The following is a 26603-nucleotide window of genomic DNA, read 5'->3' on the forward strand; positions in this document are numbered from 1 at the left end:
TCTATCAATTTAGCTACAGATTCTTCTGGGTTTTCTAAATATATATCACTATATCACTCATTTGCAAATCATAATTTTGTTTTCCCCTTCCAATTTTTGTTAATTTTTATTTCTTTTTTCTTCATTCACTTAGCTTCTAGGGACTCAGATGTAAGGTAGAATGCTTATATAGTAGTAATGAGAGTATCTTATTCCCAATATCAAAGGAAAAGTTTTTAGTATCTTTTAATGTTCTGGCATTTAGTATGATATTTGCTATAGGGTTTTGGATACTGAACATTGTAAGTTTTTTAGATTCAGTTTATCAATTTACTTCCTAGGAATCACTATCACGAATGAATAATGAATTCTAACATGTCTTGTTTGCATTTATATGATTTTTCTTCTTACTCTGTCAATATGACAAATTATTGAATGATTTTTCTATCTTAAATGGTAAATGAAATTTGAATTCCTGGTATAAAACAATCATGGCTTGGCATACTATCCTTATTACTTAACACTGGGTTTAATATATTATTTTTGGGTTGTGTCTATTTGCTTTATTTTTTCCTTTCTTACACTGTTTTGGCTTTCATTATCAAGGTTGTGCTAATCTCACAAGTTGATGAATTCTTTTTTTCCAAAGTGAGTTCCTTTTCTATTTTTCTGGAAGACCTTGTTTGCAAGTAGAAGTATTTTTTTTTTCCCTTAAGTAATTAGTAGAGCTTAACTAATGAAGCCCACTTTGTACCAGGAGTTTATTTACAGAAAAGTTTAAAATGACAGTTTCAATATGTAATAGTTACAATGCTATTTGGATTTTTTAAAACTATTTTTTGGTCCATTTGGTAAATTATATTTTTCTAGGAACTTATTTTACCGAAATTTTAAAAATGTATTATAAAATTATAAATTGCATACTATTTTTTTGAAATGGTAACAATAACTTTAAAGATATCCTTTTTTTCATTCTCCGTAGTGTTTACTCATGTCTTCCTTTTTCCTTGCTTGATTTCACCAGAAGTTAATCTTTTTTAATACTTTTAAAGAATCAACTTTTGGCTTTTGTTATATAAACTAAATGTCTATGTCCCCTTGCAATTCTTATGTTGAGATAAAGTCCAAAGTGTGATGTTGGAGAAGGGGACTTTGGAAGGTAATCAGGTCACAAGTCATCACATATGGCATTAGTATAAAAACAGTGTAGAGAGCTACCAGCTCCCTTTCCCTCATGTGAGGACACAGCAGGATGGTAGTTGTCTGAAATCCAAGAACATGGCTCTACTAAGTCCTGATCTCAGACGTCCAATCTCCAGAACTATGAGAAATAAATTTCTGGCATTGAAAAACCACCTGGTCTAGTATTTTGTTACGGCATCTAAAATAAGTAAGACTGCTTTGTCAATTTTTTTCTACCGTGTATTTATTTACCATTGCACTGATATCCTAATCTTTCTACTTGTTTTGCCATTTTTCAACCTTTTTGAGACTAATACTCTGTTTACTTTGTTTTCTTTTTCTAATATTGGGCATTCAGGACTACGAACTTCACTCTTAAGTAGTAGTTTAGATGAATTTCAGTGGCTACAAATTCTATGACACAAGAGTAATTCAAAAATATATTTGTTTGCTATCAAACATGAGAATTTGTCTTTGCTATGGATTACAAGCACAACTGTATAGTGATCAAACCACACTCTTGAAATCTGATTAAAAAAATAACCTAGCATATGGTCAACTTAAAAAAAATCCCAACTTTTAAAATTGTGAGTTACAAACTAACATAGAAAATGAAAAAGAACTGGTGATAAACATCTGTTTGTCCATTATTTAATATGGGTAATAGGCAATATTATTTCTGCCATGAGTACCACATATACATGAAAGTTTTGGATGTAATGTTTAAAATTCATTAAAGACATAACAATAGTTTGCTCCAAAAATAATCCAGCATACATTACTAATTTCTCTACAAATATATTTTATGAACATTCTGTGTTTTAAAAGAATGTGCATTCTATAATATTCTATACCTGTTATTTTAAGTTCATTAATTGTGTTGTTCACATCTTTTCTACATCCTTAATTATTTTTTGATTGTTTTATTAGCTAAAGGATATATTGAAAAGTTCCAACTATGGTTGGAAAATTGTCTATTTTAGTAATTGTGTCAGTATTTGTTTTTGCATATGTATTAAAGCCAAGATATTACATTTATTAAAGTTTTGCTCTACTTTTTTTCCTGATATTAATGTAATTACACCAGTTGATTCTTCACTTGCATTCACACTCACCCACTTAAAAAATTTTAACAATGCACATTTCTTTCTTTTGTTCTTCTGTATGTAGACTTTTCCTTGTTATCCAGACTCTTATTTATGGGGTCTAATGGAGAAAGTTTCTATTCCTCCATCATCTTACACCATCTCTAAGATACTGAAGAATGATATCCTCTTGAACAAAGTATACCTCCAAGTCCAGAACTTTTACAGTGCTAACATGATGCTTGGGAAGTTGCAGACTTTTGGATCATTTCAAATTTCAGAGTTTTGGATTAGGAATATTATCAAACCTGAAAAATTCCAAAATCTGAAATTTCTGATCCCTGTTATTTCAGATAACTAATATAAAACATGTAAGAATAATTACTGTATAGTCTGCACCTCATATTTCCACTATTTGAAAAGGCTTATGACTCTACTTCTGCCTTTTCTGTTTCTGTGATATACTTTGCTTCCTTGAGTTCTTGGTTATCTATGACTATTTATTTAAAAATCATTGGTAAGAATTTAAGGTTTTGGAATATATTAAATTCTTTTACAGAACTTTTAATATTTTCATTTGATTCTGCCTGGTATTGGGGACTCCAGCAATCTGTAAACTGCAGCCCTTTGGAGTTCTTGTAAAGAGGAGGAGTTATTTCAGGGTTCACATCCTTGCTGGGCCTGGAAGCCCATGTTGCAAGCCTTGGCTCAGCTCTCTATCTTAGCCTCATACTCCAAATAAGCAACATACTCCAGGGTAAAAGTGGTCTCGAGCTTCCAAGCTCACCACTCTGGGTTTCCATCCTTTCCCATGGATACTGTCCTTCCTAAAAACTGCTTTCAGTTAATTCTTCAATGTTTTTAATAATTTTCTGAAAATACACTGAGTTTTTATATAACTTTATCAGTCCCCATTTACTTGAAGACATCTTCATTATTTTAACTGAATTAAAACTATGGACAAATCACTTGGGTAAACTTTAAAAAATGAACCGGGGCAGGGCTCAAGTGTAGAGCACTTGCTTGCAATGCATGAGGTCCTGGATTTAACTGATTCCTGGAACCATATAAAGTAAAATATTAGTAAGTTTTAAAAATGAAATTGTACTAACTGCTACTTACTACTGTTTAATGTTACAGTTTTCTAAGTAGTCAAACAAATATGAAACAAAATTTAAAATATTTCAACCAACAAGAAAAAGAGAAAAAAATTCAAGAACAGATAGCTCCAATTTGAGAGAAAGGTAAACGATTATTGATTCATTATTCTATTCTAGGACCAACTGTTAATTTATGTCAATTACGTAGAAGGCAGTAAATGGACCAAATTTTCCTATTTTTTAATAACCTTCTAATGGACTAAGCATAGTTCTGGAGGTTGTATAAGATGGACCAAATATTTAGGGCTTTTTAAACTTAAGGTTACTGTTATGGTTTGGATCTTACGTGACTCCACAAGATCTTACGTACTGATGAGAGCTGGCGGAACCTTTAGATGGGGCTAGTGGAGGGAGGAAGGTGAGTTCCAGGGGTATGCCCCTGAAGGAATAGTAGGATGTTGGGCTCTCCTCTCTCTCTGCTTCCTGGCTACCATGAGGTAGGAAGCTTTGCTCCACCATGTGTTCCTCATTAGGATGGTCTACTTTACAAAAACCAACAAAGCCAACCAACCACAAACTAAACGATGAACCAAAATCAATTTTTCCTTGTTTTAAGTTGATTTTCTCAGGTGTTTTGTCAAGGTGAGAGAACTCTAACACAGTCATCAATTAAGGACAATCACAGAAATAAAATAATGAAGATATCACTTGATATAAATAAAGAAAATACTTTCTAAATTATTGACTTAAAGTGGTGCATACTCCTTTTTCAGCATTTGAAACAATTCTGATTTGGGTTCCCTGAGAAAAATATTTTCCTGATTTGGGAAAGAATGACAACATAATTGTATGTGCTTTATTAATGGATACATAAATTATTGTGACAAAGGAAAAAAGTGAACAAAATCTATACATGTAAGAAATTTATATGGTCTGAATATTTCTGTCCTAAAGATACATCATTCGAATTAAATAGGTCAACTTACATAGTTCTTCTCTATCAAGAGACTGTGCACCACCTCCAAATAAGCCTTTAAAGAATCCCCTGTTTGGTGCTTCAGGTGTTTCTACAGGAGTGAAGAGTTCACCCAACATCTCCTTTAAAGTCAAAAGAAATTATAATTGTTAAAGCTTCAGGGAAACTAAACTGTAATTAACAAAAGCATCACTGTAAACTCTTTAATGTGAGCTTATAACATTGCCAGTTGAGAGTCACCAATAATGAATGAGCATATTTTAAATAAACAGATTCAGCACACAGTAACTTGTTCAAATAGTGCTTGTAAGACTAAATTTACCAAGACTAACCTGTTGCTTCCTTCTTTCTCTAGATTAATTTCTTTGCATTGCAGACAAATATGGTATTTTTACTTAGTCTATAAGATTTAATTTTTTATTTTTCAGACAGGTTCTTATTGTGAGCCTAGACTGGCCTTGAACTGAAGATTCTCCTGACTCAGTCTCCCCATTGTGAGGATTGTAGGTGTGGGCCACCAGGCCTGGCAAGTTTTCAATTTTCCCAACAAAATTTTCCCATAACTCTTATCGAGAATTAATAATTGAACTAATAATCAGGTCTTCTTACATTAGAAAGAAGACAATTTTCTACTAGCAGGTAAAGTAGTTCAGTGTAACAAAGATAATATACAGCTCTAGAATTGTAATCTTTAGCTGAGTCAGATAATTAATAATTTAGACATACCAATTTTTTTTTCATAAACATATATTAAGAAGAAAATTATGCCAATATACACCTGGAATTTCAGAAATCTGGCAGGAAGATGGGAAGAGTTCCTTCTCTTTGCCAGATTTTCCTGCGATTACTGTCAATATTCTTCAGAGTAGAAATGGTAAAAGCAAGTCTGGAGAAAGGAAAGACTGCTGGCATGCCAACTAATTTTGTGGACAATACAGACAGAGGGAAGAAGAGCTTCTATAAGAGAAGGATGGTAGTAACATAACTTACAAGGCAGCTGTAGGAAGCTATAATAGTGAATTAGTAATACACTGAGGCTTTGGGATTGTGCTCCTGTCTATTAAAGAGAACTAATTACTATATAAAGGACAAATATACTTCTGGCTTCAGAGAGGAGCTCTGCTGTACTCTGGTATTACATTATTATAGTTATAGAGTTAAAGTATGCCTTTTTAGGGTTTCTTCCTTAGGGGTGGGGCAGAAAGCTCATAAAGGATGTACAAAGATTTTGCTTTTAGAAATACCCATACTAACACTGTCTCTCCAGATAGGTTGTAAATGACAGGAGGTAATTATTAACACTACATGGAACAAAGCTTCATTTGTAACACTGAACTGGACTGAAGTCCTTACATTCTTATTTTCTTTCCTCTGGGAAGAAGAAATATTATATAGTCTTAATAAACATTTTTACCTGTACTTAAATGCAGATTTTAACTACGATTGAATGTAATATTTAGAATCATTAATGTTAATGACTAGTAAGTGGTGGTGAAATGTAGAGTAGATTTGTATTTTCTGTGATACTTCCCAACATCTACTCATAGTAAGCTATATTTCTGAAACAATACTGTGGACTTTTAAACTAATCTAAAATATGAATATATGGAAACAAATATTCTTGTATATTTTAGACTTTTGGATTACATTTTTCTTGTGTGTGAGCTATCAGTTTAGGCAATAGAATTTAGGATTAATTTCATGAATGGCTAATGTGTGAACTTTGGCTATCACAAAATCTTTTATAGTACATCAAATAACACTGATTTTAATGTTTTGATTAAGAAAATCCTAAATTGTAGGAATAGTCATCTGAAAAATAAGTATCTCTAAGATATGTAAAGCAATAACTTTCATATGAATGTAAGATATATTTAAAAAAAGCTAATAGTCACTAATTTTCTATATTGAGTACTCAGGACTTAGTTAATAAATCATAATCTCAAGGTGCTTACAGTTATTAACATAATTATTTAAAGTGAATTAATTGGTATGTTCCACTTCTGTGACTACGGTAAAGCTTAAAGTTTACGAATAATTCAAAACACTTAACTTGAAAAATAACAATGTAAGTTATCTTTAAAGTATAGTTAATTAGCATAAAAAGAAATTTAAGCATTTTAATCTATACACATTTTGACTAATTGCCTTTCAATGATAAAGACTATTGAATCCCTTAATTTTAAAATAGCTCTTTAAAAAAGAATTATCAACATACAAAACCCTGTCCATATTTAAAGTACAGATTTGGTAAGTTTTCTCATATACACATACCCATGAAACCACCCCACAGTCAATTATTCCAGGTTTCCCTGTGCCCCTAGTGAAACCCTGAACTACTACTCCTCTACCCCCATCTGCAAGTAACTGCTAACCTGCTTTCTTTATTATAATTTTCATTTTTTGAGTTTTATATAAATGGAATTCTTTTGCTTGCTTAATTAACTTCCATAAGTATTCTGAGATTCATCAGTGTTATTGCTTATATCTAAGTAATAGCCTATTCATTTTTATTGCTGAGTAGTATTCCATTGTATGGATATACTAAAATTTGTTTATTCATTCATCTGTTGAGGATACTTGGGTAGTTTCTAGTTTTTTACTATTACAAATAAAGCAGCTATAAATGTGAATTTTCTTTTCTCTTAAGTAAAAAAAAAAAGACAAAAAAAAAAACTAAGAGAGGAACTGCTGGGTCTTTGTTTCACAAATTAACTTTTTAAGAAACTGTTTTCCACATTGGTTGTGCTGTTTTATCCTTCCATCAGCATAGTGTTAAGAGTTCTATGTCTTCTCTACATCCTTGCCTTAAACCTGGCCTGGCATTCTTTTTAGTTTTAGCTATTCTAACAGGTGTTTAAAGGTCCTTCACTGAGGTTTAAACTTGCAATTCCCCAAAGCTGAGGACTGTTTCAAATTTTTAACTGTTTTTTTTCTCCTTCAATTTTCTGTGGTCTAGGGGGAGTTGAACTCAGGGTCTCCTACTTTCCATTTTGCTTTTGGTATTTTTTTTTTTTTTTGAGATATGGTCTTACATTTTTACTCAGGCTGGCTTTAGACTGAAATCTACCTACTTTTTGCCTCTTGAGTTGTTGGGCTTATAGACACAAACCACCATGTCTGGCTTATTTTTGAGACAGGGTCTTGCTAACCTTTTGCCTAGGCTGGCCTTGAACTGAAATCCTTTTGTCTCTGTCTCTCTGTTAGCTAGAATTACAGGCATGAGCCACCATGCCCAGCCTTCCTTAAGTGTTTCTGAAGATCAAAAAATTTAAGTTTTGTTGGTTATCAATTTATTCTCTTATAGATAGTGCTTTAGGCATCACAGCTAAGAAGCTGTTGCCAAGGTAACAAAGATTTTGAATTCTGTCCCTTTTAAAATTGCTTTGCCTATTTTACTTCCCTTGCATGTGCATGTCAATTCCTCCTCGTCCCCATACTGCTCCTCTTCCCCCTTTGGTGAGACCTGCATTTAAACTCAGGGCTTCATGCTTACAAAGAAGGTGCTCTACTGCTTGAGGCACTTTTCCAGTTTAACTTGTCAATTCTTAACAAGGACAAAAATGTACTACTGGAATTCTAATTGAATTGGCTTCAATCTACAGATCAATTTGGACAGAATTAATAGTGAGTTTTCTGATTTATGAATAAGATATCAATTTATTTTAAATTTTTTTCTTTCATCAATATTTTGCAGCATTGCAATATATAGTCTTTCCACTTCTGTTAGACTTATTCAAAAGTTTTTCATATTTTTGTTGTTATTGGAAATGGTACTGCTTTTAAAACATCAATTTGTAAATGTTCACTAATAATATTTAGAAATAAAATTAGGTCTGCATATTAATCTCATAGCTCACATTCTTACAAAACTCATAAATTCTAATAGCTTTTTGGGATGGACTTTACTAGATTTACTCTGCATATGATCATGTTACCTATGAATAAATAGCTTTACGTTTCCCTTTCCAATGAAGAATTTTTTAATGTATTGGTAAGAACCTTAAATGCAACACTCAATAAAAGTGCAGAGTGTGAACATCCCTGTCTAGTTCTAGGGAAAATGAGTTCAGCGTTTCACTGCTAATTTTTAAGTGTGTATTTTTCTTAGGTAGTTCTTTAAATTCCCTTCTAATTCCTTGTTTGCTTAGATTTTGTTTAAATCAAAAATTATATTGAATTCTTAAAAAATGCTTTTCAACTTTCTTTATTTCTAAAAATGATAAATTATATTGACTGATACTGAACTCTGCTTTCTGGGACAAATCCCACTTGTGATACTGTATTATCCTTTTACATATTGCTGAATTCAATTTGTTTAAACTTTGTTTAGAAGTTTTGCATTTATGTTGTGATTTTGGTTTGCATGTGGTTTTCTTTTCCTGTAATGATTTTTGACTCATTTTGGAATCAGGTTGATGCTTGCTTTATAGAATAAGTTGGGAAGCATTTTTCTGATTCAATTTTTAGAAGAGTTGTATACAAATGTTATTTCTTTCTGAAATGCTGACACAATTCAACAGTAAAGGCATGTAGGTAGGCTGGAATTTTCTTGGTCCAAGGTTTTTAACCTCTGTTTCAATTTCTTTACTAGACATAGCAGTATACAGGTTATCAATTGCTTGAGTGATCTTTGGTAATTTGTGTCTTTTAAGAAATTTGTCTATTTCATGTAAGTTTTTAAGTTTATTCACATAAGTTTTCATAATATTCCAATATTCATTTAATATCTACAGAATATGGAGTAAGATATTTCTCTCATTTCTGATATTGGTAATATGTAATAGGTCTAGCTTGAGATCAATTTTATTGTATTGATCTCGAAGAACCAGCTTTTTGCTTCATTATTCCCCCCCCCCCCCATTTTCTGTTTCACTGATTTCTAGTATTTTCTTTTCTTTTGCTTATTTTGAGCTTATTTTGCTCTTCATGTTTTGGTAGCTTAAGGTCAAAACAAAGATCATTGTTTTGAGATCTCTTTCTTTTCTATTATAGATGCTTTAGGGCTATAAATGTACTCCTATATTTAAATACTCAGTTATTTTTTCTTTTGTTAGGCTTTCAGCTCCATCAACTTTTCTTTTGCAAGGTTGAGTCTGCTGTTAATGACATTCAGTATATTTCTCATCTCTAGAAATTTGACTTTGGTCTTTTATATCTTCCATGTCTCTAACTTTTTGACTACTTGGTATATAATGACAATGTTTGTTTAAATATCCTTCTATGCTAATTCTAATATCTATGTCTGCTCTGCTTTGGTTTCTGTTGATTGATGAATATCCTCATTATGGGGCAGGCTTTCTGCATGTCTGGTAATCTGATTGGATGACAGACACTGAGATTTTTATATTCTTGGGTCCTGTGTATTCTTTACTTACTCCTGAATACTTTTTATTTCTTCTAAGAAATAATTATTTGAGATGGCGTCTTGCTATGTAGCCCAGGCTGACCTCAAATTTGCAATCCTTCTGCCTCAGCCTCTCAAGTGCTGGAATTACCGCTTTACCATGCCTGGCTTCTATTAAGTTTTCTTGACCTTCATTCTGGAATACCAGGAAACACCGTGAGCCTTCGGGTCTTGCTTTTATGATTTCTTGGGTCTAGAGCAGTGGCTGAGTAATGGCCACCCAGAGATAACAGGTCCTGATCCCTGGAATCCATACATGTTACCTTGTAGGAAAAAGTAGTCTATGCAGATGTGACTAAGTGTCTTGCTGCAGGGAAATTGTTCTGGATTATTTGGGTGGGCTGCAAATCCAATTACTGGTATCATAATTAAGAGTGAGGTAGAGGAAGCTGTTCCACACACAGAAGAAAGGGAAGCACTGTGGCCATGAAGGCAGAGATTGGAGTGCTGTGGCTGCAAATCAAGGAACAGCAGCAGCAGTCAGAAGCTGGAAGAAGCAAGGAACTCATTTTCCTCTACAGCCTCTGGAGGTAACCACACTTTGCCAGCATCTGGACTTTGATTCAGTGAAACTGATGTTGGTTTTCTCACTTCCAGAAGTATAAGCAAATAAATCTCTACTGCTTTAGAGTGCCAAATTTGTGGTGACTTATTATAGCACCTTCAGGAAACTAACATGCTCATGACCTCTAAGTCTTTTCAGTCTGCCTGTTGGGAACAGGAAGTTTTTGGCCTGGGCACTAAGCAAGTCTTTTATTCCTTTCTGGGTTCTTTTTCTGGTCAGAGGTTAGTCGCATGCATGTGCTGAAAAACACTCTACTGAACATGGTTGGAGGACTCCTACAGATCTCCAGGACTTACTCTCTTTGCAGTTCTTTCCTCTCTCACTTGTTGCTCCCAGGCCATTGGTTCTTCTTCCTTAACTTGGGAACATGCCAGGCTTTGAATCGGTATCTCCTTTCTGTGCCAAGCCCTCAAAGCTCAATTAAGGCATTAAAACTGGGGCATCTCCTTTGTTTTCTATCTCTTAGGGACTGTTTTTCTTCTTCACCTGATGTCCAGAATCTTGGAAACTACTGTTTTGAGTTTTGTCTGCTCTTTTTAGGCTGTTTCAGGAGGAAGGGTTAATATGATCCATATTACTCCATCTTGGCTTGAAACTCCATTAATGTTTATAAGCATCTTCTTTATTTTTGGCTAAATTGCACAATGTAAAAGGGTATTTATGAAACCAAAAAAGTATTAAGTTTCATAGTAGTTTTCATTTGATAGATTTTTTTGTCAGGCATTTTTTTTCTAGGTACTGAAAATATGGAGGCAAATAAAATGTAATGTTGTTCAAAGAAAACAGTGTATCATACACTCCTTGAGCAAAGTTCACTTTTTATTTATCTTTATATCATGAAGGAATGTAGCAGTCATTAAAATAAAGCTTATAACTAAAAAATATCTTTTAAACATAGATAAGTAAAGCTTAGTATGGTTGTTACGGACTTTCATTAAAGAATAACACTGGTCAAAGAACAGAATAAACTGATGTCAGAAAGACGATGAAGTTTAGAACTTTGAAAAGTTGAATTAAGAATGCATTTCATATAGAAATGAATTAAGAATATATTAAGTTGCCCATATTATTTCTTAACACAACAAACACTTTAATAATGAAATCAAACACTAAAAGGAAAACTTTCAGGTTTATCTTTTCCATAAAAGGCAACATTTTGCTTCAGAAACTTAGGAATCTTTGAAAAACAACTTTCACTCCAATGTAAATGGGAATTTAAATCTAAAATATCAGATGTAATTTTGTTTTACTCTTGAGGTTTACAACAATATCCTCAAAGCCAGTTTCCAGTGTACCACAGCTTACTGAAATAACAACTGACACTTAGTGTTGTGCTAAGCACTTGATGTGCACCCTCTTTCCTAGGGCCTGTATGATTCTCTAAGATAAGTATTATTTTCAATCCTAATTTATAAGATGATGACACTCAGAGACATTAAGTAACTGGGTTTAAGATCATGTAATTGTGTGGTGCAAGGAAGGGTTGAATTTAGTCTTCTTAATGCTAAAGCTCATGTTCTAGAAATAATAAACCACAAATTCAAATTTACAGATGAGCAAACTGTAAAACGTAGGACTAATTATGTGCAAAAAGTTTCACTCAAAAGTTCCTTCATTTAGTAGTTTCCTTTAAATATTAAACAGCAATCAGCACTGTAGCTCAATTTTTCAAGAACAGTTTTATTTCAGAAAGTGACACTAAATTGATTATTTCTACTATATATGAAAGCACATGAGACACTCAAATACTAAAAAAGATAGTTCCTTATTTATTTGCTTACAGTCTCTCAGAAACAGATCAACATAATTGCTTGAAGAAAAGTGATGTTTTTACATGCATAAATATCTTTGTGAATACCTAGTGTATAAGATGGGACCACACAATTTGTCCCAAAACAGATAAAATTAGTTTTTCCGGAACATACTTCTTTAAAAATGCTGTGTGTGTGTGTGTGTGTGTGTGTGTGTGTGTGTGTGTGTAGAGTGCATATAGAATGGATGTGATAATTCATATTTCTTTTCTGTAACTGCAAAGACACGAACGGATCAGTAAGATGAAGCTCCTCATACAACAAGTGTCTGATAAAGAGACTTTTGTCAAAAAAGTCTCAAAGCATGTGCTATGAAAGCCTTACAAAAAGGGTTTGAACTTTCTGTTATGAGCTCATATGTACAGTCCCCTGTGAGAAAGGGACAGACAGACAGTATAAGGATTCTTAGGGAATACATCACCTCTGAAGAAATTAGGATAGTATTTTTGTCATTTACCTGAAGATTTTCACAGGTCTCTTGACTATATGTAAGTCTCTGGATTTCTGTAGGCGAAACAAGATACAATGCCTGTCCATTGTTGGTGAAACAGAATGTTCTGGCTATCCGCATATTGGTAAGGGGTAAGTAGTATACATCCAACAGAGGCCTTAAACTTGGCAAACTTGAGAAAAAATTAAGAACATGTTAATATAAACATGGTAAGTTTTAGATTTGAACAAATTATATAGAAGTCAAAAACTGCAGGAGCTTTGTAAATCTCGATTGAGTTTGTAATCTACTCTTGATTGAGTAGATTAAAAATGATTTGTATTCTTCATATACATGTTTACTATTAAGTAAACATGTAAGGCCATAAACAAAACAGCACTTCTTTCAAACAGAATTTAATTTTTTAATATGATTTGAGGGAGAAAGTGCTACATATGTGTTTTAAATATATCTCATTCTTACCTGAAAGTCATAATGTGGCCATTGGCACAGAAACACGCAAGGCAAACACTATTACTCAGTGCTACTATATCTCCACGGAGCACGAATGAGGCCTCAGTAATGTTTTGCTTATAAGCACAGTTCTGGGTTGGCAGTGAGATTACTTTTGCTTGCTTTTCAGAACATATCACTGCATACTGGTTTTCACTAATTTCCTGAGAAGAGGAGGGGGATACTGAGACAGGCCGTCGTTTTTTCAATTTCTCCTTTTCATCCTTTTCTTCAGGAACATTGTGTTCTTTCCAGGGTTCATATGCAGGTGGCATTAAGCAGCCTGTGGCATCCAGAAATGCCATTCTCAAGATTGCACCTTTTAACCTCAATATAGTACCTAAAATATAGAAGTTTAGTACATAACTGAAATATCTTAATTCACACAATAAATATGCTTATCCTATCTCTGATACTAAGTACACCCTCAAAACTATGTTGAACGCATATTAAACTGAAGTTATACACTGGGTTGCTGAAAAGACTCAAAATTCAAGTCATGATATTTATGAGTCAGGTAAAAGATAAATGCCACTAACCGATAATTCACAATTTAATTCAACAAACATGTATCTGGTCTGTAGATTAATAAATAACTAGTACGTTGGGTATTTGGAACTATTTCCTTTCATACCCAGTGAGTGCCCTACCAATGAGAATCAGAGTAAGTAGATGGCACATGGCATCCAGAATTGTACTGTCCAATTTGATAGTCACAGATACGTGTGGCTACAGAGTATCAGGAATGCGCCATAGTTCTTCCTCCAACTGTGGCTGACTATTGTGTTGAGCTGTGACAGTAAAACATATAATGGATTTGAATACTTCAGTACAAAAAAATAACTAAATGTAAAGTATCTCATTAATTAAAATATAATAATTATAGCCTGCTGGGCCCCTGACTCCCCCCCCCCCCCACTGGCCCACCCACTGGCCTGAAGGCATGCCAGGCCTCTGTCTTGCAGGGCTGCCAAGCCGCCGGCCACCGGGGCTGGCACCCACCTGAGAAAACAGGAGGGCCCCAGCACCACCAGATGCCTGCTCCAAACCTACCTAGGAGATGCAGGGAAACGGGACTGCATGCTAAAAGAGTAACACCAGAACTACTCAGACTGAAATTCTACTGTTCCTGAACTGGCAAATTTTTTTTTCTTTTCTTTAAATGTTTATATGTCTTGTTCACTGTTTGATTGCCCACCATCTATTCCTGTTGATTTCTTTGGTTCTCCGTTTTTTTTTCCTTCTCTTTTTTTTCTTTCTTTCTTGGTTTTTGTTAGTTTTAGTACTGTAAGTTAGCTAATACTAAATTACACATAGACCAGGGACAGAAACAGTATCAAGTGAAATGATGGGAAGATGAAAAAGGGATGGAAACCATTCTTCTCCCCCCAAAAAAATCAGTACAGGATTCAGAGGGAAATGAAGAAAACAGATACCCAGATCGAGACTCCAACAAAACAAAGATAAACTATACCAAGGAACCCAAGGAAGCCTGCAAGAACTCCCTGAAAGAAGAAATCCTGCAAGTAATCAATGAGAATTTCATAGAGATATTACTAGATATGGTCAACCAAAATGTACAGGAGGCACTCAAGAAATTCCAAGACAACAAAAATAAAGAATATGGGAAAACATGAAAACAATAAATGAACTCACAGGAACCCTAAATAAACACCAAACTGAAAATGCAAACACCATAAATAGATAAATGAATTAAGGACGAAAATTGACAATGTTAAAGAGGAAGTGACCCATCATATGGAAAACCTCAGAAAAAAGAATGAAACAGAAATACAAAACACAATGGAAGGCCAGTTTAGCAGACTAGAACAAGCAGAAGACAGAATCTCAGAACTTAAAGATGAAATGGAAATTAAATGAAAAACTGAAGAATTATTAGTCAGACAACACAAGACCTGTGAAAAGAATATGCAAGAACTCACCAACTCCATCAAAAGACCAAACCTGAGAATCATGGGCATTGAAGAAGGAGAAGAGGTGCAAGCAAAAGGAATTCGTAACATATTCAACAAAACAATAACAGAAAATTTCCCAAATCTAGAGAAAACTAAGCCCATTCAGGTACAGGAAGCCTCCGGGACAGACTTGACCAAAATAGAATGACCCCATGACATATTATCATTAAAACAACAGCACAGAGAATAGAGAAAGAATACTGAAAGCTGTAAGAGAGAAAAAACAAATAACATACAAAGGTAAACCCATCAAAATCACAGCAGATTTCTCAACGAAAACCTTAAAAGCAAGAAGAGCATGGAGTGAGGGATTCAGGGCATTGAATGAAAATAACTTTGACCCTAGGATACTCTACCCAGCAAAACTATCATTCAGAATAGATGGAGCAATAAATGTCTTCTAGGATAAGCAGAAACTAAAACAATGTATGACCACCAAGCCACCACTACAAAAGATTCTTCAAGGAATTCTGTACACAGAAAGTGAAAACAAACAAAACCATGAAAGGGCAGGCAGTACCAAACCACAGCAGAGAAAAGACAAGAAAGCAGAGAGTAACACTGATACAGTTGCACACAATCCAATCCTTAAACAACAAAGACAACTAAATGACAGGAATCACCACATACCTATCAATACTAACAGTGAATATTAGCAGACTTAATTCCCACATCGAAAGACACCGTTTGGCAAACTAGATTAAAAAGGAAGATCCAATAATCTGATGCCTTCAGGAGACCCACTTCACTAACAGAAATAAGCACTGGCTGAGGGTGAAAGGCTGGAAGAAGATTTACCAAGACAATGGCCCCCGAAAACAGGCAGGAGTAGCAATATTTATCTCGGACAAAGTAGACTTCAAACTTCCATTGATCAAATGAGATAAAGAAGGACATTCCATACTAATAAAAGGGGAAATACACCAAAAGGAAATAACAATTACCAAACTATATGCACCCAATGTTAATGTACCTAATTTCACCAAACATACTCTAAAGGACCTAAAAACATATATAGGCTCCAACAGAGTGGTAATGGGAGACTTTAATACCTGCCTATCACCAATAGATAGGTCATCCAAACAAAAAATCAATAAAGAAATTCTAGAACTAAATCACACCACAGAGCAAATGGACCTAGCTGATTCTACAGAATATTTCGTCCAACTTCTGCACAATATACATTCTTCTCAGCAGCTCACAGAACCTTTTCCAAAATTGATGATATCTTAGGGCACAAAGCAAAACTCAGCAAATATAAGAAAACAGAAATAATCCCATGCATTAAAACTAGAAATCAACAACAAAAACAAAAGTAAAAAAACATGAAAACAATTGGAAGCTGAACAAAACATTGCTCAATGATCAATGGGTTACACTGATGAAATAAAAGAGGAAATTAAAAGGTTCCTGGAAGTTAATGAAAATGAAAACATGATCTACCAGAATCTACGGGATACAGCAAAGACAGTCCTAAGAGGAAAGTTTATAGCCATGAGTGTATATATTAAAAGGTCAGAAAGATCTCTAATCAATGACCTAATGTTGTATCTCAAACTCCTACAAAAACAAGAACAAGAAAATTCTAAAACAAGCAGAAGGAGAGAAATAATAAAAACAAGGGCTGAAATCAATGAACTAGAAACAAAAAAAAAAAGAATGAATGAAACAAAAAGCTGGTTCTTTGAGAAAATAAATAAGATTGATAGATCCCTGGCAAACCTGACTAAAATGAGGAGAGAAAAACCCCGTATCAGTAAAATCAGAAATGCAAAAGGGGAGAGAACAACAAACACCATGGAAATCCAGGAAATCATCAGAGACTACTTTGAGAACCTATATTCTAATAAATTTAAAAATCTTGAAGAAATGGACAGATTTCTAGACACTTACGACCATCCAAAACTGAACTATTAATCACCTGACTAGATCTATAACACAAAATGAAATTGAAGCAGTAATAAAGAGTCTACCAAAAAAGAAAAGTCCAGGAACTGATGAATTCTCTGCTGAATTCTATCAGACCTTTAAAGAAGAACTAGTATCAACCCTCCTTAAACTGTTCCATGAAACAGAAAGGGAAGGAACACTGACTAACTCATTTTATGAAGCCAATATTACTCTGATCCCAAAACCAGACAGAGACACCTCCAAAAAGGAGAACTACAGGCCAATCTCCTTAATAAACATCGATGCAGAAATCCTCAATAAAATAATGGCAAACCAAATCCAACAACACAGCAGAAAGATCATCCATTGTGGCCAAGTCGGTCGGTTTCATCCCAGAGATGCAGGGTGATTCAACATATACAAATCTATAAATGTAATAAAGCACATTAATAGAAGCAAAGACAGAAACACTTGATCATCTCAACAGATGCAGAAAAAGCCTTTGAAAAGATCAAAGACCACTTCATGATAAAAGCTCTAAGAAAACCAGGAATAGAAGGAATGTACGTCAACATTGTAAAGGCTATATATGACAAACCTACAGTCAACGTCATACTTAATGGTGAAAAACTGGAACAATTTCCCCTAAAATCAGGAATGAGACCCAGGTGCTCACTATCCCCACTCCTATTCAACATAGTCCTGGAATTCCTAGCCAGAGTAATTAGGCAAGAATAAGAAAGAAAAGGAATACAAAAAGGTAAAGAAACTGTCAAAATATCCCTATTTGCAGATATGATCTTATACCTTAAAGACCCAAAAAACTCTACCTCAAAACTCCTAGACAACATAAACAGCTATAGAAAAGTGGCAGGACATAAAATCAATTTACGAAAATCATTAGCTCTTCTATACACCAACAATGAACAAACTGAGAAGGAATATAGGGAAACAATTCCATTTACAATAGCCTCAAAAAAAATCAAATACCTAGGAGTAAACTTAACAAAGGATGTGAATGACCTCTACAAGGAGAACTACAAACCCCTGAAGAAAGAGACTGAGGAAAACTACAGAAGATGGAAAGCTCTTCCATGCTCATGGATTGGTAGAATGAACATAGTAAATATGGCTATACTACCCAAAGCAATATCCGTGTTTAATGCAATTCCCATAAAAATCCCAATGACATTCATCACAGAGATTGAAAAATGCACCCTAAAGTTCATTTGGAAACACAAGAGACCACGAATAGTCAAAGCAATACTCAGCAAAAAGAGCAATGCTGGAGGTATCACAATACCCGACTTCAAACTATATTACAAAGCAATAGCAATATAAACAGCATGGTACTGTCACAAAAACAGACATGAAGACCAGTGGAACAGAATAGAGGACCCAGATATGAATCCACACAACTATACACACCTTATTTTTGACAAAGGTGCCAAAAAATATACGATGGAAAAAAGACAGCCTCTTCAACAAATGTCGCTGGGAAAAGTGGTTATCCTTCTGCAAAAAACTAAAACTAGATCCATGTTTATCACTCTGTAATAGTATCAACTCAAAATGGATCAAACCTTAATATCAGACCTGAAACTCTGAAGTTAGTACAGGAAGGAGTAGGAAACACTCTGGAAGTTATAGGTATAGGAAAGGACTTCCTCAATAGAACCCCAGCAGCTCAGCAACTAAGAGAAAGAATGGACAAATGGGACTTCATAAAATTAAAAAGCTTCTGTACAACAAAAGAAATGCTCCCTAAACTGAAGAGACCTCCCACAGAGTGGGAGAAAATATTTGCCAGCTATTTATCAGACAAAGGACTGATAAGCAGAATATACAGGGAACTTAAGAAACTAAACTCTCCCCAAATCAATGAACCAATAAAGAAATGGACAACTGAACTAAACAGAACTTTTTCAAAAGAAGAAATTCAAATGGCCAGAAGACACATGAAAAAATGCTCACCATCTCTAACCATAAGGAAATGCAAATCAAAACCACACTAAGATTCCACCTCACTCCTGTTAAAATAGCCATCATCAAAAACACCACCACCAACAGATGTTGGCAAGGGTGTGGGGAAAAAGGAACCCTTGTACACTACTGGTGGGAATGCAAGCTAGTGCAACCACTCTGAAAAAAAATTTGGAGGGTTTTTTAAAAATCTAAACATAGATCTGTCATATGACCCAGAAATCCCACTCCTAGGGATATACCCAAAGGAATGTAACACAGGTTACTCCAAAGATACCTGCACACCCATGTTTACTGCAGCGCTATTTACAATAGCCAAGTTATGGAAAAAACCAAGAAGCCCTAGTACTGACAAATGGATCAAGAAAATGTGGTATTTATATACAATGGAATTTTACTCAGTCATGAAGAAAAATGAAATCTTATCATTCTCAAGTAAATGGATAGAACTGGAGAACATCATGCTGAGCGAGGTTAGCCAGGCTCAGAAGACTTTAGATCTAGGTCAAATACAGAAATGCTGTTGGACTTGGGTCACATGACAAGGGGAGAGCACATACAGGAGGTATGGGGATAGGTAGAATATTCAAAACATGAAAGTGTTTGATGTCCCCACTCCAGAGGAACTAATACAGAAACCTTAAAGCAACAGAGGTCAACACAAGAAGGGGATCAGGAACCAGTGTGAAGATCAGTTAGAGATGAATCAACTTGGGTTGTAACACATTTGTACATGGAAGCAATGCTAGGAATCTCTCTGTATAACTATCCTTAATTCAACTTGCAAAACCGCTTTGTCTTTCTTATTATGCTTATATCTTCTCTTCAACAAAATTGGAGATAAGGGCAGAACAGGTTCTGCCTGGAAGCGAGGGGGCGTAGAAGGAGAGGTGAGGGTGGGGGCAGGAGGGAGAAATGACCCAAACAATGCATGTACATGTGAATGAGTGAATAAAAAATATATATAATGATTAAATGATAAAATGACAATATCTTAGGTACATCAAGCTAAAATAGCTATTAAAATTAATTTTGACAGCTGGTATGTAGTTTGGTGGTACACCATTTCCCTAAAATTAATTTCATCTGTTTTTTTGAGGTTTTGTTTTTAATGTGGCTGCTAGAAAACTTTAAATTACATATGTGGCTTATCTTACATTTCTAATAGACAGTATTGATCTAGAGGAACAATGAGAAAAACAATTGCACATATTTCTGAACATTCCATCTGAAATCAAAGTTTTCATTTAAACTACTCACCAATAAATGTCAAATCTACTCAAGGTATTATTTTGTTAAGTGTATAGTATTACTTTAGGGGTTACATTTATTAATTTGCTTTAATTAGTGGTATCCTTTACTCCTACATCCTTAAATATATACAAATGTACTTTGTGCTTATTTCTAAGTAAGACAAATGATAACATTAATCCAACAGAAGGACAGATAAAGAGTTGACTTAATTTTCTGTTTTAATGTTTTTTATTTTATATTTATGTAATATTGTATAGCTTGAAAAAAATCTTCCCATAGATTATTTCCTTTTATTTCTATAAGGAAGAGTTGCTGATGTTCTTTCAAATTTTTTCTTAGAAAAAAAATAGTTTCTTTTTCATATTTATGTCTTCTCTATAGTAGGGTTACCACATAAAATAAAGGATATCTAGTCAAACTGGAATTTCAGACAGAGTTTTAGTATAAGTATGTGCCAAAAACTGTACTACTGTTCTTATCATTTTACTTTATTTTTTCTGTTTCTTTAGTCTTCCCTAGTCTGTAACAACCAATCTCATTTTAACATATGAAGACTGCAAAACTTTGCTACAATTCACCTGTTCCTAATACTTAAAAAAAGAAAAATAATCTCAGATTTCACACTTAGTGATTTAAAAAAAATATATAGAATGTTTAGAAATAAATATTTCTGTTTTTTCCTAAGTACATTCATCTTTTTGCTTTTGGAACATAATATTTTCAAGCATTATGATATATCACTATAACAACAATTTCCCCCCATTTTCTTATGTTCTAATCACTTTATACAAAATCCTAGAGTTTAAAAAAACCCCAAACTTTAATAGCTGAATTTGGCATTCTGGAATCTTGTTTTAAGTATTTCCTTATTAAAAACATAAAGACTGTAATGTTTACTTTTTATTTTAGAATTCTTAGGTCAATAATGAAAAGCAAAGGCTTCTAATTCAGTTATAGCAGATTATACATGTATACTCTAACTGTGGCACCAGAGTGTACATACCACTTGGAGACACAATTACTGGCTGAAGAAGTCTTTGTTCTCCACCTGGGGGAAGGTTCAGGGCAATGACAAGCACTGTTCCTAGAGTTGTTCCAACCCACAGACACGGGGAAGGGGATGAGTCTGATTTTCGAGTAAAAGTTTCACAGAAATGAAGTGCAGAAATTGCTTCTCGGGATTCTTTGTCAATGCTGGTTACACTTGAACTCCGTGATCTGCTGAAGGAATTATCTTTTACATCTGAAATGATTTAAAATGTGAGATTATGCAAGTTACAAAATATCACATTTTTTGGTATAAATTTGGTCAAGTAGTTAAATCTGAAGAAAAAAAAAAAAAAACCCCGAAATGTACGGAACAGTTTTTAACTGAAAAGAAAAATTTACCTTTATGCTTTGCTTAAATGTGTAATACAAATGAATAAAATCCACAGTTTTCAGACTTGAGCTCAGTACTTCCCAGTGAATTTTTGACTGTGTGACCTTTGGCACCCTGACTTATTTTCCTAATTTCACCCTTACCACCTTCTCTTCTCATGGTACTGTTTCTTCCTTTGGTAACAAAGAATTCATGATTAAGTAAAATTACAAAAGTGAAGGTCTTTTCAATTGTCTACATGTTACAAAATGCATTAGAAGTACTCCGATGATGGACCTCTTATTTCCAATTACCCACACGAATGCCTTTAATCAATAAAAATTCAGCTTCTATTTTTCTTGAATGTCAATTTAACTGTCACCAACATTTACCTAACACATTTTTCTTCAAAATATGTAACTGGTATCTAGATCATACTTGATACCAGAATATTTTCTTTACACAGTTCTGTCTATAATGACATGAATATTTAAAAATTACACTAATAAATCTCTCTTCTTCAGCTACTTCCCCTGTGGCCAATCCCAAGTCTATCTCTAGGCATGGCCTTGATTCTCTGGGAACTACACTTCCAAGTGCTAACTGGACTCTTCCTATTTTGTCTCACTATGCAAAATCAATTCACATCATTAAACAAAACACTAAATTATTCTCATGACATTTATTTATGTCAATGACACTTCAGTTCCGTTAAGGAATAAGCCACAGGTCTGACTCCTTTTATTTTATCTGTACAAGTGCTGGCATGACAAGCTCTATGTTGCATTACTGAAATGTTGTTTCTTTGTTTCCCATTACCAATCTACATCTATTAACCTAAATTCTCATCACCATTTACCTAAACTGACAACATTTGGTCTCACTGCTAACACAATCCAATTATATTTTAAATGGCATAGTGTTAATTTTGTCACCTCAGTTAAAAAAAAAAAAAAAAAGTGCCCAGAAACTTATATTTGTCTATTTAATCATGCTCTATTCTCTTACTCAGGTTGTTACGAATCTTCACAAAACCTTTAACCTAACCTGGATCTATCTCCTAATGCTACCCTACTTTAGTCCATTGTGGAAGCAATGGACCCACTTGATTTTCTCCATACATAACCAGCACTTAACTACTTTTAGGCTATTGCTTGTGATTTTTCTTGCATCTGCCTCTCTGTACCTAACAAAATTGTGCATATTCTCCATCTCCATCAGTTTATCCTAACTTCTACAACCATATATAGTTTCTCTCCCTCTTGGATCTATAGCTATTGAACTTTGTTACTTCTCCCTGGCACTCATGCTATTACATATTAAAATTCTCAGCAGCTTCTACAATTCCCATTAATAAATCCTTTCTCAAAACATGTTTCAATGCTTTTTGGAAAGAAATGAGTCAAGTCATGGAAAATTTTTAAAAAGTTAACGTTTTCTAAGGTGTTTTGGTAAAGAGGTATAACTAAATTCTAGCTATACTCCCCCAAAGCTTTTCATAATCAAATTTAGATTCAGATTGAAAACATTTTCTCTAATAATGCAATACAACGTAATTTTGATTATAGAAAGCCTCTTAAAACAGTAACATTACTAATTATGACAACAGCAAAATGTAGTTCCCAAAAATGTCCTTCTTCTGCCTAAAGCTATATTCCAGTTACAGATTATAACATGGTAGAAAAGATGACTGCTATTAGATCACTGGGGTATTACCCTCAGAAGATATATAAGGTCACTGAGTGGGGCATCACCTGCAGAAGATATACATAAATATATATATGCACATATATACATGTATACATACACACACACCTCAGAAGATATGAGGTCACTGGGTGGGACATCACCTGCAGAAGACATATCACACATATGTATATGTGTGTGTGTGTGTGTACATGTACATATACACACATCTTGAGAGACCCTGATTAGTTGCTGCAAGAGAAAGTTGTTATAAAAAGAGCAAACCTGACCTCTGAATCTGTCTGGTTTCTTGTCTTGCCATGTGATCTCTCCTCTCCAACACAGTTCCGTCACAATGCCATCTACCATATTGTGATGTAGCGGGAAGGCCTTCTTTGGCCCAGAGTCAAACAGATGGTAGTGTCATGCTCTTGACTCTCCAGAATTATTAACAAACCTCTTTACTTTATAAAGTACCCAGCTACAGGTACTGCTATACCAACAGAAAGTGGACTAAACTAGTTGATGCAAATGAAATGTCCCATAATCAATAGCTCATTACTGAATTCTGAAGACTAGTCCAAAAGTCCTGGACTTTTCAAATATCTGGCCATTTTAAACATTACTTCCAAAGATTACAGTAATTTTAAATGTTTTGGTTTTCTCATCTTTCCATTACACAGGGTTCAGTCATTTTGGATATTTTTTTTGTTAGTTATTTTACTTACCTAGATCAGGCTTTAGGTCAGTTGGCAAGCTTAACTTTCTTGACATCTTTGCTGAAAAATAAAAAAAAAAATGTAAAATTCTGGAGAATATTTGATTCATACTTATCAATACCAACTGATTTTCAAGAAAGAAGTGAATAGTTTTATAACTAAGTGTACATGCTAGAATAACTAAAATATGATTAATAATATTAGGAGTGGAAAGTAAATCTTACTTTCAGCTTTTACAGTTGTACTTACTTGATGTATTATCTTTGTGTCCTTGAAGCTCTTACTTCAAGGAAGCATTCTGAATTTTAACATTGCTTAGGCTTACAGGAAAGGGTTAGACTTTCCTCAAAGAAAAGTCATCCCTCAGAAGAAGGTATTGCAGCTAAGACAACAGAGGCATGAGACAAAGCTCACGTCAACTGACAAAGTCTTTCCAACTCCTCCTTCACTGGGCTCATTACTTGAAAGTTAATTTATAAATACAGGACAAATCTACACCTAAAACCAAATCAAATATTTTATTACATCATAAAAATAGCCAACTGAACTATTACTTGATAATTTTATTAAATTAATACTTCTACTTGCAATTCAGTGAAAAACAAAAAACTCAAACCATGCTTACTTAAAATTACAGTATAAACTGCTGGTATTTTATGGAGTATTAGAAAAATTAAAAGGTAATGTACCAACTTACTAGGTAATGTACCAACTTACTGGAATTCACTTTCCATCCTCAAAATCAGTTATTGCCTTAATGTATAAAGTGATTTAAAGTTAGGAGTTGTTTCACTATATCTATTATGTTAGTGGTAGTGCATGCGTAATAGAATAGTGCTCCCTATGTGAAATTCTGAAAAAAAGTATTTATTTGTTAATACATGGATACATATATTTGGTTAAATCTTGGACTGTTAGGAGATACTTAAAGCACAGACCCTGCTAGTCCATAAGGGCGCCATGTAAACAAAGAGAAATCCAGTCATAGTACATAATTTCCATATCTAAAAAAATGACAAATCCAGTGTTAGGAAAGAGGCATTAGGCAGACTAGGAAAGGAGAGGGGGTGACATCACCTTGTTATTTCTAAGTTTTATTAACCTAAGTGGTATCCTTTAACAACAATGGGTCACATTTATGCATTAGTCACCCCATTCTTGCCAACTTAATAAATTTCAGTTAAAAATAAAATGTAATACAAAATTGAAATGGCTGAATACATGGTTACCATTATATCTGATATGCAATACTCTTAAAATTTTAAGATATTATATCCTCAAAACAGTCCTCTAAAGGGCAATACTGAATGCTTTGAAAGAGTTAAGAGATTTCTAACAAATATCACATGTCCAGTATACCTAGACTGGTGTGTCTATACAATATGAATGGCATCTGAAGTAGAAAGATCTGGCACAGTCTAAAGATACTCTTTAGAATCAGATGACACAGAAGCCACCATTCTAAACTCACTACTCTTGGCCAAGATTTTCTTAGCCTTTGCTTCTCAAACCTGAATATTCACACCAGTCACCTGAGGATCTTCTGGAAATGCATATTCTGATTTTATATTCCTGGGCTAGGGTCTGACAGGTACTTCTAACAAGCTCATGGTAGATGCTGCCACTATTGTTCTACAAACCACACTTTGAGTGGCAAGGTCCCTAGACTTCTAGACCAAGACAAATTCATGGAATTCAGCATATACATACAATAAGCACACAAAAAAATTTCTTGGATAAGCTTCAATATCTAGCTTGTAAACTGCAGTGGCTAGGACTGGGCTTTTAATCAGATTAAGCCTGATTGAACCCAATTACTAGGTGTGTAAACTTAGGCCAATTGCTTTGCCTCTCTAAACTTCATGTTCCTTCATCTTTAAAATAGGGGTAAGTAATTGTAAGGATTATCTGAGATGATGTAAGCAAAGAACTTAGTCTAATACCTGTGACAGGTAATTATTCAATAAATGCTATTAATATAAAATGAGAGTGTGAATTTCTCATGAACTGCAAAGACTACAGAAATAAGTTATTACTATACTTACAAATACCCTAATGCGCTTTTATCTAATTCTATGGTGATATTCCAAGTAACTTAAAAAAAAAAAACTCTACAAAGTTCAATGCTTCAGGTTTGTTTTAAAACCTAAATTCAATATATAGCCTAACACAGCAAAGACAAATAACCCAAATAATTTCTAAGATATACAATAACCCCTTTCAAAATGCATTAAAATGTTAAATGAATATTTTATCAATTGTAAGTGCTTCTGTTGGTCTCATTCAGGAACCAGACTTGTCTCTACTAAATAACTTCACTCACATGAAATTTCCTTTTGAATTTTTCTGAAGATTATGCTTTTGATCTTCTTTAGGTTTTCTGCTAGAAATAGGTTGATATAACAGCAAATATCCTTAAAAATTTAAGTTAATCTCTCCCATAGAATAAAATTTTGTCTAGCACTATACCTAAGTAAAGCACTTATACTACCTTTTGTGAAAGTACTGAATATAATTGACCCTCTTTCAAATAATTCTGCAGTTGATGAAACTTCACCATTCATTAATGCTAGATAAAACCACATATGAAATGAGTAGAGAACTATTTTTGCTTTAATTTTTCTAAAAATGTCAGAAAATATATTATGCAGTTTTTTTTCTCTTGAAATACTGCAATTCCAGATCCA

At 33.9% G+C, this 26603-nt stretch overlaps 1 protein-coding gene across 10 annotated transcripts in view; it reads right to left on the reverse strand.

Annotated features, from left to right (window-relative positions):
* Positions 1-26603, reverse strand: part of Stxbp5 (syntaxin binding protein 5) — a 164425-nt gene that overhangs the window by 12186 nt on the left and 125636 nt on the right. For all 10 annotated transcript variants that reach the window (XM_020168715.2, XM_020168716.2, XM_074072510.1 and 7 more), the window contains 5 exons: positions 23926-23976; positions 21155-21394; positions 13019-13388; positions 12563-12728; positions 4333-4444 (listed from right to left, as the gene is read on the reverse strand). In XM_020168715.2, the coding sequence (XP_020024304.1) occupies positions 4333-4444; positions 12563-12728; positions 13019-13388; positions 21155-21394; positions 23926-23976 (939 nt within the window). The remainder of the gene's footprint in view (positions 1-4332; positions 4445-12562; positions 12729-13018; positions 13389-21154; positions 21395-23925; positions 23977-26603) is intronic.

The sequence above is a fragment of the Castor canadensis genome, chromosome 1 (genome assembly GCF_047511655.1).
Source record: "Castor canadensis chromosome 1, mCasCan1.hap1v2, whole genome shotgun sequence".
Classification (NCBI taxonomy): Eukaryota; Metazoa; Chordata; class Mammalia; order Rodentia; family Castoridae; genus Castor; species Castor canadensis.